At 46.6% G+C, this 12,729-nt stretch overlaps 1 protein-coding gene across 1 annotated transcript in view; it reads right to left on the bottom strand.

Annotated features, from left to right (window-relative positions):
• KCNK9 (potassium two pore domain channel subfamily K member 9) overlaps positions 1 to 11,627 on the bottom strand; it is a gene marked incomplete at both ends in the record, with an annotated part of 97,769 nt that extends 86,142 nt beyond the window's left edge. The window contains one exon of the mRNA XM_082296081.1: positions 11,042 to 11,627. Coding sequence (XP_082152207.1) covers positions 11,042 to 11,627 — 586 coding nt within the window. The remainder of the gene's footprint in view (positions 1 to 11,041) is intronic.
• Between the last annotated feature and the right edge of the window lie 1,102 nt (positions 11,628 to 12,729).

Consider the following 12,729-nt stretch of genomic DNA (forward strand, 5'->3'; position numbering starts at 1 on the left):
ACCTGAATGCAACCCATACAGCACAAACTATCACAAGTAGAGGAGTGGTACGAGGCCTTCTGAATGAAAATACAAAAGGAGGTGGATATTTCAGAAGAGAACAAAAATTAAGCCGTTCTGAATCATACCTAGCACTTTTCACTCATTAAAATAAACCTCTTGGATGTGCAGTACATTTGGTAACTGACTTGTAGCACTGCTAATTTGCCTATGTCAGCCTACATCTCTAAGTATCAGCTTATGCTGTTTCCTCTGGCTGCCAGAGTGCACTCATTAAGGCAAACACATTGCTACTAAAGTACTAATCGTTTTGAAAAGTGCCCTTTAAATAACAGGCCTTTTACTACTAGGCAGGATGTGTTTTAAGAGCTTAAGCTTTTGTTGCCAAAAGACTGGATGATCATTTATTCGTCTGTCAGAGAAAAATACCAGAAATGAACAAAAAAGCTGATAGAGCATCAGTACTGACTGAATAGAAACCACCTCCTTCCTCTTCTTGGGATCTTCATTCCCACATGGAACAGCAAAAGAGGGGAGAAATTCTAAAGTAGAGAAGTTTGGAAGATCACTGAATTCTCAATATATCAGTTGAAAGGTCAACTGAAGAGTTCAGGTCAAATCACTGGGATTTCCATGTGCTTCCGATGGCACAGATCCAGTGTTGCTGTTTAACTATCAAGCGCCTAGAACCAGACCTATGTCATTTCTAACACACCTAAGTAATACTGAAAATAATACCAAAAAATTTTAAAAATACATATTTGGTGTCCAGAAGCAAACAAGCAGTGTATCAGGAACTTTTATAGAGGACATGTCAAAGTGATGGTGGGCTCATAACTTTAAATGTTGGAAGAGACTTTCACAACCCAAATGTTGGTCTCCAGACTTCCACATCCCAAAATAGAGGTTTTTTTCCTCTGGCAGTCTGGGGCAATCCAGTTTTTTTGACAGCCTAGATGATCCTGAATAATGCTGAAATAGCATCCTTCTACTGTTTCTAGTCCTCAGCAGAAAATACTATATGCTTTATCCTGTAAGGAACTCTTCTAAAATTCACGGTTTACTCTGGAAGCCAAAGAAGTCCCCAAAGGCCAGAAAAACTCCGGGCAAGCATTGAGACTTCAAGTCACCTCTGCAAGTATGAGGTGTTTTTCTGATGCAAGATTGTAACAGGGAGTTCAATCATCTTTATTTCATGAACTGTTTTTAAATATTCCTGATGCAGTATCTTACATGACACAGTCTGCATGCAGAGCCTTATGGTCGGGGCTCTATGTCCTTCCTGGTGCTGGAGCTCCTTTTAGTGCAGTACAATATTTTATATGTATCCAGAGCAAAGTTAAATTAAGCACCAAACTGCAGATTTTTAAAGATTATTACTGCTGCAAACACTGTTTTCACTGAGTGAAGTCAGCCTTGTTTCACCATAACAGTTCCAACTACTAACAACTAACAACAACTTTTCATTAGTTCAAGTAATGGAGATACAGACCTTTGAAACAAGAATATTTGACACCTTTTCCTACTGTGTCTGGTCCTGAGAAGTTCCATATGGGTGTGAAATACAGCAGAGTGACAAATCAAAACTCAATTGGTTTAGGTTTGTTACAGGTTTGTTACAACATTTAATTTCTGCCACAGTTCCCATAGCCTGTGTTGGTTTAGACATAGGAGGAGGACATCCTCTCCAGAGGACATCAAAATAAAAGAGGGTGGAAGAAATAAAATATTCTATCTGCTCCCAAAACACTCCTGAAATGAGTTTATGGTAGTGTGCATCCGAAATTGCTGACACTGCCAATTGCCTTGGGAGTAGATCTCTTATTTTTATCTTCCCTTCAATATGTCAAGAATATCTCTAAATTGGGAGTCTATGAGCATTTCCTTAGAGCTAATCTCCTGCACTACACAATTAGAGAGAGCTGCAGCAGGTTTCATTCATCAATCTGTGCCCTCAAGCTCTCTGTGAAATTTTTGTGCCTGAGAAGGTCCTCTTCTCTGATGGGAGAGCAAGGAGACAATCAGCTTCCCATCAGATACCTTTTAACCCCACTACTTGCCTGCTTTTCTCTGAAGCTCTTTTTTCCTGCTGGTGCAGGGAACTGAAAGGACAATGCAGTCTGCTCCCTCCTAATCATCCTAATAAGTAACAAATACATGAGTCCTTAATAGAGAGATTCCTTTCACTGGCATGTCCTAATCACCTCCATAATGAAAGCAGTTAAAGAGGATACTGAACCCTTTAACCAACTGATAACTGCATAAGCCTCTTGTGGCAATTGGCCAGGTATTAAAAAAAAAGTCATTGAACTCCTTAAAAAGAAAAAAACTGCTAAGAAACTTCAGGGATTCTTCCCCTGAAACAGAAAAAAAGTAAGTGCATGTTACACTTAAGAAAAAAAAAGCATCTCAGTGGATTAGAAGATGATAGATCAGAAGGGGTTCTTAACTGTCTGGCAGTCATGAAAGTAAGGAAAACAAACAAACAACAAGAAAAGAACCACACACCACTGAAAGAAAAAAAAAAAAATAGAATAAAAACATCAACATCCTTCCTCAAGATTTCTCTTTGCTTGAGTTTGAGGTATGCAGTAGATGCGTAGTTTAGCGTTTGACTTTCAATTAAAAAGACACAAATCAGTTTAAATGCCAAAATCAGCATACACTTTAACTTCAAAATTTTTTGTTTCATTATTAAAAATAAATAAATCTGAAAACTGCTTTTGAAGATATTTTCCATTAGTTGGTTTGCTAGAGAATATATCAAATAATGGCCTGATCTTAAACTACTGTGACTCAAAATATTCTCTCTGTTACTTATAATAAACTTTGGATCAGACCTTTATTTCTGTCTTTGGGGTTTTTTGCTTTTTTTTTTGCTGAACAGTCCTTTTTCCATAGACACTCTCACTTCAATCAAAGGAAGTGCTGTAGCTACAACACCAGCAATATCGATGTTAGTTGTAGCTAATCAAGTCACAGACACCTTGGGGGGGGATAAATAACCTGGTAATCTACCTAAAGTCAGTAGATTCCATGGACTATAATCCTGAAAAAATAACAAATTATAATTAATTTGCATCGCAGCAATGTCCATGTGTGAAATTTCTGAAGCAGCCCATGGCTTCATTCAAAACTATCCAAAAAGAGGGGAATAGGCCTGCTACACACAGCAAACATCTGTTGCAAGTCCACAGTAACCTCTTAGTTCGACTTACAGGCACCAAGGACTCGTTAGTTCTGCATCATCAGTAAGTGTCCTTGCCAGCATCTGTTAGAGGGGAAGGGGTATCTCATGTGGCCTTTAACTATATCCAGCCAAGGATCTTCAGTAAAATCCATAACAAGTGGATACCTGATAGCCTAAAGGGCCTTTGACAGAAGACACATAGTAATAACAGAGATAATTAGCCAGAATCGTATATGAACCTTCATGAAATAAAGCTCCAGGTTCTGCTATCACTGCATGTCAAAAGACCTAATCTGCAGGAGTTTGCCAGTATCACCTTGAACTCCTTATGGATCTCTGCCTTTGGTTCATCTCCACTGTTTAATCTGGCTATAAAGTCATATCATGTTGTCCGAAAGAGAAAGAAGTGAGCAGTTTGGCAATTAGAAATAGCTCCCAACCTGAATCTTCAGAAAGTTGTTTTCTCTTCTTGTCTCTAAATTGAGGATAATTTTTACATAGAGGTGTTGTGAAGATGAATCACCTAATGTCAGTACAGCATTCTGAATATAAAGAGCTGTGCAACTCCAGCTCAAAGCCACGAGAATGGATTTCAGCATTTATGGGGGAATATGCTCTTGCACTGAAGGAACTGAGCACCTCAGTTCAGATGACATTCGAGGAAACACAACAGCATTCTCAGCTGTCCTTCATGCCAGACCAGCAACATCTGTCCCAAAACTCATGATGTCCAACAGGCAAGTTCTCCATTAGTGTTCCTTTGGTCAAGCCTCATAGTTGTGAAGCTGTCCCAAGAGAAAGCAAAAGGATTTTTATTCTTTTTAGTCGAAGCAGATATAAGTCCATTGCTAAGAGAAAATTTAGTCGAAAACACCTTCGCAGTTCTGCCCTGTGAATTTCTGTTTGGCATCCTCATATCAGCAGGATCATCTTTTCCTTCAGCTAACTTCTTTCCCAAAACACTCACCAACACCTCTAGCTTGTAACCTTGACGGTAGGTAAACGCAGATATTTCTATTCTGACACTTGCAAAGGTACATAAATGGGTTTACTGGCTAGAAAAATAATCAATAAGCAAAGACCATAAAGTGGAGAAAATGGAATTTCAAAGATATTTGGGGTTTTTTCCTCAAGAAAAACAAGTTAACCCAAGAACTATTAGGGCTCAAGAAGTAGGAAAAAAAGGAAGATTCAGAAAATCATAGAACATAAGGCTGATAAAGACTTCAAGAGGTGAGCCAGTCCATCTTCCTCCCCAAAGGCAAAAGCAGCTACATCTTATTCATTCCTGGGAGATTTTTGTCTAATCTCTTTTTAAAGCAGTCTCCTTAGGCAGTCTCTACCTGCACACAACCACCCTGATGGCAGGGAAGAGTTTTCTTCATGCTTAATCTAAATCTCACTTGCTTCAGGTAAAAAAAGAACTTATGAGTAGTTAGGAGGAAGTGAAAGAGCACCAAATCCTAAAAATCTACAAGACACTAATTTCTCCAGTGTCATTACAGTAAGGAAATCTGCAGACACCTCCACCTAGAGCTCAATGGCCAGAGGTTTCTCAATATTTCCCCAAAATTGTTTTCCAATTCTTACTATTACATTTGCACTGCCAATAAGCCATACAGTGGGAAGATGCAGGTCAACATCATTCTGAGTTCTAATTTTTCCGTGCTTATCAGTGATTTCTAAAAAGCTTTTGCTAAAGTGCCTCCGGCAGGAATGTGAGGTATCATTGCAAAAACAGTTTTAAAGACCTCAAGAACTTTTTCCACAGATGTGAGCAAAGTAGCCTCAAAGTCTCCTCTGTTGGCAGAACACTATTTTAGTGGGGTTTTTTTTAATTTTTGTCAGACAATACAATCTGAATATAGTGTGAAACAATCTTGCAGACTATTTTAGTTATGCAGGGGAGCAAAATCCTACACACAGTCCATATTCACAGGGCTCACTGTAGCTCACCTCTTTCTTGCTTAGGAGATACCACCAGCAGATATTCAGGTCCTGATCATCCAGTATTCTCCACTAAAGCTTCAGATGGCATGAATGAAGAGTTTTGTTACTTCAGTGTATCGGCAAGCATTCGTCTCACCAGAAAATCTCTCTGCTTTCGCCTGAGTTTATTAATAATTGATTGGCTTAATCTACTGTGTGCTTGTTTGGTTTTTTTGTATGAGATATGACCTTCATGATCCTGGCAAGTCATGAATGCAGTAGTTAATTGACCAAAACATTTGTGTCTTTATTCTCAATCTCTTCCTTTACATGTCTTGTTTTCTTCCTGTCTCTTCTTTCAATTGCAGGTTGTCCATCTGCCACAATTCCCTACTCAAACCTTTTCAATGGACTGGCTCTAAATACTACCATCCAACCAAGAGCAGACTCAGAACACCAGAGGCTGGTCTTAAAGGAGGAGCAACACAGACAAAATAATTCACTTGTGAGAACACTTCAGTCTTTTTCTAACCCAAAGTAGAGACATCACTGTACTAACCAAGTTGGTGTTTTTACATCCATTTTACAGAAGGGTAAAATGATGCAGAGAACGAACACTGAGACTCAACCACTACCCCAAAATGGATTTAAGCATGTGTTTGCTTAGTTCATTAATGCAGGTTCAAACTCCCTGTCAGGACACCATCTGCCAGAAGTATGAAATGTCCTCATCTGGATGCAGACAGTTCCTGAGTGTTTGGCTACTCAGCAGCCAACCAGCTGTCAATAGGTGGATGTTCCATTCACCATTACAGGTATTGCACGGCGTTCTTAAAAAAAGTATTTTGTCTGAATAGTTCAGTCACTGCTTGTGGTAGGTTCAAAACCAAAAACAAAGGCCTAAAAGCCAGAAAAAGAGACTCATAATTCACAGCACAAACTGCCTTAATTTTGCTCCCCTTACAGTCACTTCTTGGGAAAAAATAAATAAATAACAATCTTCAATCTGTTTGTTGTTTCAGTTCATTTTAGAGTGACACAAACAGCTTTCAGTTCTTTACATTCTACACAAGCCTCCAGAAATATTCAGTGTTTACTAGAGCTCAGTGGTGTTAAATCAAGTATTACTATCACCCTTTAAGGCCTAAATGATAGAGCGATACCCATACCAATAACACATTTTGACAGTGTTGACACCTGCTTACACAGAAAGAGTTTATTGACTCTTATAGACCTATAGAAAAGGGTCTTACTTACTAAGAATCCTAGAAATAACCCTTTATTTTTGGAAGTTGGTGTTTTCATTCAGAGTATAGAGCCTTTAGATTAACTCTGTGGCATATTCTACAGTGTATCTTGTAAAAGATAAATAGCTGGATGAAGAACGTCATTAAACCACTCTTTTTCATCATTTTGACTGTGTAACTGGAAATGGTAAGGAATTCATCGTAGCTGACTCCGAAATGAGAACAATCCTGAAATAAACTCAGCACCTGGTGAGAGCCAAGAAGAGCTTATTAGTTCTTTCTTATCACCTAAAAACTTTCACAGAATCCAAACATAAACAAAACTTTGTAGAAGCTGGGGGGGCGGGGGGGGGGGGGGGGGGAGGAGGGTGGAGGAGAGGAGGGAGAGAGGATTTTCTGCTAAGTGATTTTAAGAGCAGATTCATCGAATATTGTAGCACCTGCAGTTGTCAACCTTTCCATTGTTGTGTTGGTTAAAAAAAAAGAATAAAAGGAAAGAAAGAAAGAACAAGAACATTGCACCTGGGGAGTAGAAAAATATATTTTGCCCCAGGTTAATAAGAAACCTGTCTGATTAGCCCTCACTTTTTTGTTTATTAGTCAGCTCCACAAGTGAGCAACAACCCCCCAAAACCTGCCAATAAAAGCCAAATACCATAGATTAGAGGACATGAGAGACTTGACTGAATCTCAGCACTTCATCTCACACAGGAAAGTTTCAGGTTTTCATGGTCCCTTCCAAACACGTCTTTAAGGATGTGGTTCCACGGGAAGCAACAAGCTGCAGAGCTTGCCCGAGGAGGGGAGTCCGGACCTGCAGTGATGGACGGGAGCCGAACCTTCAGCACCACAGCCTGAGGGCTCTGCCGGAGCTGCCCCTCCAGCACCACGGACTGGAGACACTGCCAGAGACGTCCCTCCAGCACCATGAACTGGGAACACTGCCGGAGCTGCCCCTCCAGCACCACGAACAGGGAACACTGCCGGAGCTGCCCCTCCAGCACCACGAACAGGGAACACTGCCGGAGCTGCCCCTCCAGCACCACGAACAGGGAACACTGCCGGAGCTGCCCCTCCAGCACCATGAACTGGGAACACTGCCGGAGCTGTTCCTCCAACACCATGAACTGGGAACACTGCCGGAGCTGCCCCTCCAGCACCATGAACAGGGAACACTGCCGGAGCTGTTCCTCCAGCACCATGAACAGGGAACACTGCCGGAGCTGCCCCTCCAGCACCATGAACTGGGAACACTGCCGGAGCTGTTCCTCCAGCACCATGAACAGGGAACACTGCCGGAGCTGCCCCTCCAGCACCATGAACAGGGAACACTGCCGGAGCTGCCCCTCCAGCACCATGAACAGGGAACACTGCCGGAGCTGTTCCTCCAGCCCCATGAACTGGGAACACTGCCGGAGCTGCCCCTCCAGCACCATGAACTGGGAACACTGCCGGAGCTGCCCCTCCAGCACCATGAACTGGGAACACTGCCGGAGCTGTTCCTCCAGCACCATGAACTGGGAACACTGCCGGACCTGCCCCTCCAGCACCATGAACTGGGAACACTGCCGGAGCTGCCCCTCCAGCACCATGAACAGGGAACACTGCCGGAGCTGCCCCTCCAGCACCACAGACTGAGGACACTGCTGGACTTACACCTTGATACCACGGACACTGCCATAGGTGTCCTTTCAGCATCACAGACTGGGGACACTGCCAGAGGTGTCCTTTCAGCACCGTAGACTGGGGGAATTGCCAGAGTTGTCCCTTCAGCACCAGAGCTGTCCCTTCAGCCCCACATCCCAGGGGCAATGAGGCACCTGTCCTACGGTCTGGGGACAACTGTCCCCTAGCACTGGCAGAGAAGCAACAGCCTCTTCCCGGCTACTGATGGGCCACAGCCAACCATAAACGCCTTTGATTAAATTAAAGCCACAGTAGTTGAAATCAGCACAGCGAAGAGGTAATCGCTCCAGACATGTTGCTAGCACGGCACTATCACGGAGTACAATTAAGTTAGACATAAATTAGTCTGCAACCATATGCATATTGCTTGACTTTGTGGTCCGCCAATTCCTATCACTGTTTTCTCTGAAGGGAAGTTTTATGGAGATAGAGGTACCCTTCCAGATTAGGCAAGGTCTTTGTAAATTCTCTTTTAAAAGTCAGCCTGCAATGATTTGTAAGACACACTTTCGCAGGAGTACCTTCTGAGTACAGCACGTTCACCAATGCATACCCCACTGCATGTGCTTCTGGAAGTCCGTCCAGAAGGTTTTAGAGGGAGACAGATGTATATGAGAACACACATACAGATTTGGAAAAAAAGAACCAGCACAAAAATTAATATGAACATTTTAGATCACTTCCTTGTACAAAAAAAAAAAAAAAAAACAAAAAAACAAAAAAACATAGGTAAGAACCCTTATTTTCCTAATAACTTAAACAAAGAAAGTTTTTTTCCCATACGTGAGAGAAATTAGTTTAGGATAAATAAGAAATTAAAGAAAAATCTTCCATGCTTACTTTTACAGACTAGCAGTAGATCAGATAACATCATGAAACCACTTTAGTACTGAAGAGATGGTACAAAAAATAGAAGTGCATTTGGCAAGATGCAGAGAGCAACTATTAATAAACTTTTGAAAGACGGATCAGATATCCTCCCAGAGCACAGCTTCCCAAATGAACATTCGTTATAGAATGTCTGTCTTTCTGCACCATTCTTTATTATCACTCTTTGTCCCAGTGGTTCCCTGTTGCTGTACACATTTTTAAATTTAAACAATTCATACCTCCGAAAGAGCCCCTGCCTACAGAAATGCATTCTATCCTCTGCATGCTGAGGTATGCCGAGCTTGCTAAACAAATCCCAGCCCTCTGAAGGAGAAAATGTTACAACTTCCCAAGCAAGTTGTACTTGTTTCCAGGTAAAACACCAGCAAAACAGCAAACTACTGTACAAACAGCCCTTTCTACCTGTCACCAACTGAGCTTAAGAACGCAGCAAGTATTGCAGGAAGCTCCCAGGCAGGAGTACAGGGCACTGTGAGTACACAGATGTGTGTGTGGAAGGTTTGTTGTAACACAGAGGAGCATGACAGAGAGATATTCATTTAGCACAAATAAGTGGCAAGAGACAGGCTGATGGAGACTCAGTGGTCAAAGTAGGAAAGAGAGTTCTGACATCGTAATGAACAGCGGGAAATACAAATCATCACCCAAAGTAGCATTCTACTTTATATTCCATAACCTGTTAATATATGCATTTGTAGTAATGTATCCAATAACAGAAAGGAAGAGGAAATTAACCCTGAAAAATCTTACCTTTGTAAGGGCAAATACACTTTATACTGTCAGACGGTCTTTCAAAGAAAATTTTTTACTGCCCCAGGTAGAATATAGTCAAACACAAACATAAGTAGACACTTCTCAAAGGGCAGTGGACAGCATGTTCTGCTGAACACTCAGTATCTCAGGTGGCAGTGTGAAAATTTCTTGTAATAATCCCTAAATGGCAAAAAGACCAAGTCCTTCTGTATTAATAAGAGCACTACTTTCGTGTCCTGTTCCATATAACAGAGCCACTATCAAACAGCTACTGAGTTAGAGGGGTCTTTTCAGATCTCCACAGATGTTAGGGGGTAACATCCAGAAGTTCTGGGAGAAGAACATTATCTACTGCCTTAGTAAACCCACCTTAAAGAACACAAAACCAGCACGAGCAAACGTGCTCATCCAGCCAAAGCCAGAGTTGTAGCACAGTTCTGTGTGCACTCCGCAGCCTCTAATCACTGTGGTATTTATTTTTATGGCAGAGAAGCAAACTTTGTGAAAAAGGCTCAGCTTTAGCTGTGGGAAGCAGCAAAGTACAAAATGACAGCCCGTGGCTGTGTCCACTGACTGTCCCTTGACCGTCCTGGGAAGCGGCACATCTGGGAAGCTGGGCAGCATGAATGTGACAGCAGGCATCGTTTTGCCTGTCAGACCATGTGCCCACAAAGGGGAAATGCAGACTGTGACCTGTTATCACATCAGACACTCCAGCTGCAATAAAAACTCCAGGAACATACTGGCAATGCCCAGGGTTTGACCACGGCTGTGGGAACCACCACCACAGCCACTGCCAACACCAAAACAAAGTTTACAAAAGCAGGTCTGTCCATGCCTGGCTACATTAAGGGCTTTCCCAGCTGATCCAGTTCCCATGCCCTCATCATTTTCATTCTCCTCCAGCTGCCTTTTGCCTAAGTTTTCCCCATGTCTCTTAAGGTGGAAAAGGAATGTGACAACAGGGCCTTCCTCCTGAGGGGAGCCCCAGGAGTGTCACCCTGCCTCTTCCTCCTCTTCCTCACCATCCAAGCCACAGCACCGTGGTAGCCACCTGGCCAGTGCCAATGCCCCTAGCCAGACCAGCCCCACTCTTCTCCAGTCCCACACAAGAGACAGAGGATCCATCTCCAGGAGAAGTGGTGCGGGACACTGTCAAGTCCAACAAGTGCCAAGGAAGAGCATTAAATTACATAACACAGGAGGGAAGCAAAAAATCTCATCCAGCACAGACACCTTTGCATGCCACAGCCTCCCTGCCCCTCTCCCTTTCTTCCAGCCCGGGAAGCTCTTGCCCCAGCCCGGGCCCTGACCCCACAGGTCCTCCCCGAGGGGAGTCACTCACCGATGGTCGTGATGACCGTGATGGCGAAGTAGAAGGAGCCGGCGAATTTCCACTGGACTCCGGCGCGGTGCGGCTCGGACTGCATGATCACCAACTCCAGCTGCCGGTAGTCCTCGCTGGTGATGTTGTACTTTCCCTTGAGCCGGATCTCCTCGGCTTTGAGTTTCTCCTCCTCCCGCATCTCGTTGTCGGACTCCAGGGCATCAAAGACGGCAGCCCCGACCAGCAGGTAGGTGAACGTGCAGATGATGAGGGACAGCGTCCGCACGTTCTGCCTCTTCATGGCCGCCAGCAAGGGGCGAGTGAGGGGACCATGTCCCCCCCTGGCCGCCCGGGGTTCCGACAGGCCGCAGCAGCCACAGCAGGGGAGCAGCTGCCGGGGGGGCCGGCGGCGCCCGCCGCCGCCGCTGCCGCTGCTCCGGGGCAGCTTGTGCTGCGGCGGCGGTCGCTCCCCGCCCGCCTGCTCGGGCTCCTGGGAAGAAGAGAGGCACAGGAGGCTGCTGGAGCGCCGGGACCAGGTGCCCTGAAGCCGAGAAACTCTGCGCAGGACCTGCCCAAACCAAGCTGTCCCAGTGCGCAGGGCCATCCAGGGCACCCCCCGCTCCTCCCCAGCACCGAGGCCAGGGGCAGGGGGTCCCCGCCAAGGGGCCGACGGCCCCGGCACGGAGTCCTGCGGCGGGCGGGTCCCCCCGCGAAGTCGGCGCGGCGGCGCGGGGAAGGGTCGCCCGCAGCCCGGGCGGGGCGCGGCGGGGAGGCGGAGGTCGCCGCCGTCCCAAGTTTCTTCAGGCGGAGCGGCGGAGACGGAGGGGGCCGGGCGGCGGCAGCGCGCCCATCCGCGGAGGAGGAGCGGGGCGAGGGGCGGAGGGCGCCTGGGCTCCGGCCGTCGGGGACCCGACCCGCCCCGGCCCTGGCTGCTTGCGGGAGCGCTGGCCGGGCGGGTCGGGACGGGCTGGGCGATCTATTCCTTCCGCCGCGGTGCGCGGAGGGCGGCGTGGAGCCGGGCAGCTGCTGCCTCTGCTGCTGCTGCAGGTGGCCGCGGCGTGGGCAGCGGAGCGGCGTCCGGTGCGGCGAGGGCGGCGGCGGCGGTGTCAGGCGGCGGGCGCGGGGCCGGGGGCAGCATCCCCGGGCGCGCCGGGCCGCGCCGCCGCTCCGGCGGGAGGCGGGGGCGCCGGGCCGGCGGCGTGGCCCTGGCGGCGGGGAGCCGGCGCCCCGCGGGCGGGAGGAGCGGCGCGGAGCCGCCCCGGCCGGCGGGCGGGGAGGCGGCGGCTGCGGACCGAGCACCTGCCCCGGGCAGCGGCGGGGCGGGACGGCGGCGGGCGCTGGCTCCGGCCGCGAGCTGCCGGGAGGAGCGGAGAATCGCCGGCGGCTTCCCCGGGGAGCGCGTGAGGGCAGCTCGGCCCCCAGGCGGACACAAAGACGGAGGCGAGAAGAAAAATTGAAAAATAAGACAAAAAAAAAAAAAAAAAAAAAAAAAGGAGGCAAAAAGGAGGGAAAAATGAAAGGGTACTTTTCACGGCTGCTGCCCTGGCGGTCGGGGCGGGGGCTGCTTTCTTTAGGATGGTTTTAGAACAATGCCGTTAAGAAAAAGAGCAACCGTCCTCCTCCTCCTCCTTCTCCCGGGCTCTTGACATCATCTCGGGGAGAAGCGAGCCCGCGCCCCGCAGCCATCGCCTGCGCGTGTGTGTGAG

This window comes from Coloeus monedula, assembly GCF_965178545.1.
Source record: "Coloeus monedula genome assembly, chromosome: 1".
Taxonomy (NCBI): domain Eukaryota; kingdom Metazoa; phylum Chordata; class Aves; order Passeriformes; family Corvidae; genus Coloeus; species Coloeus monedula.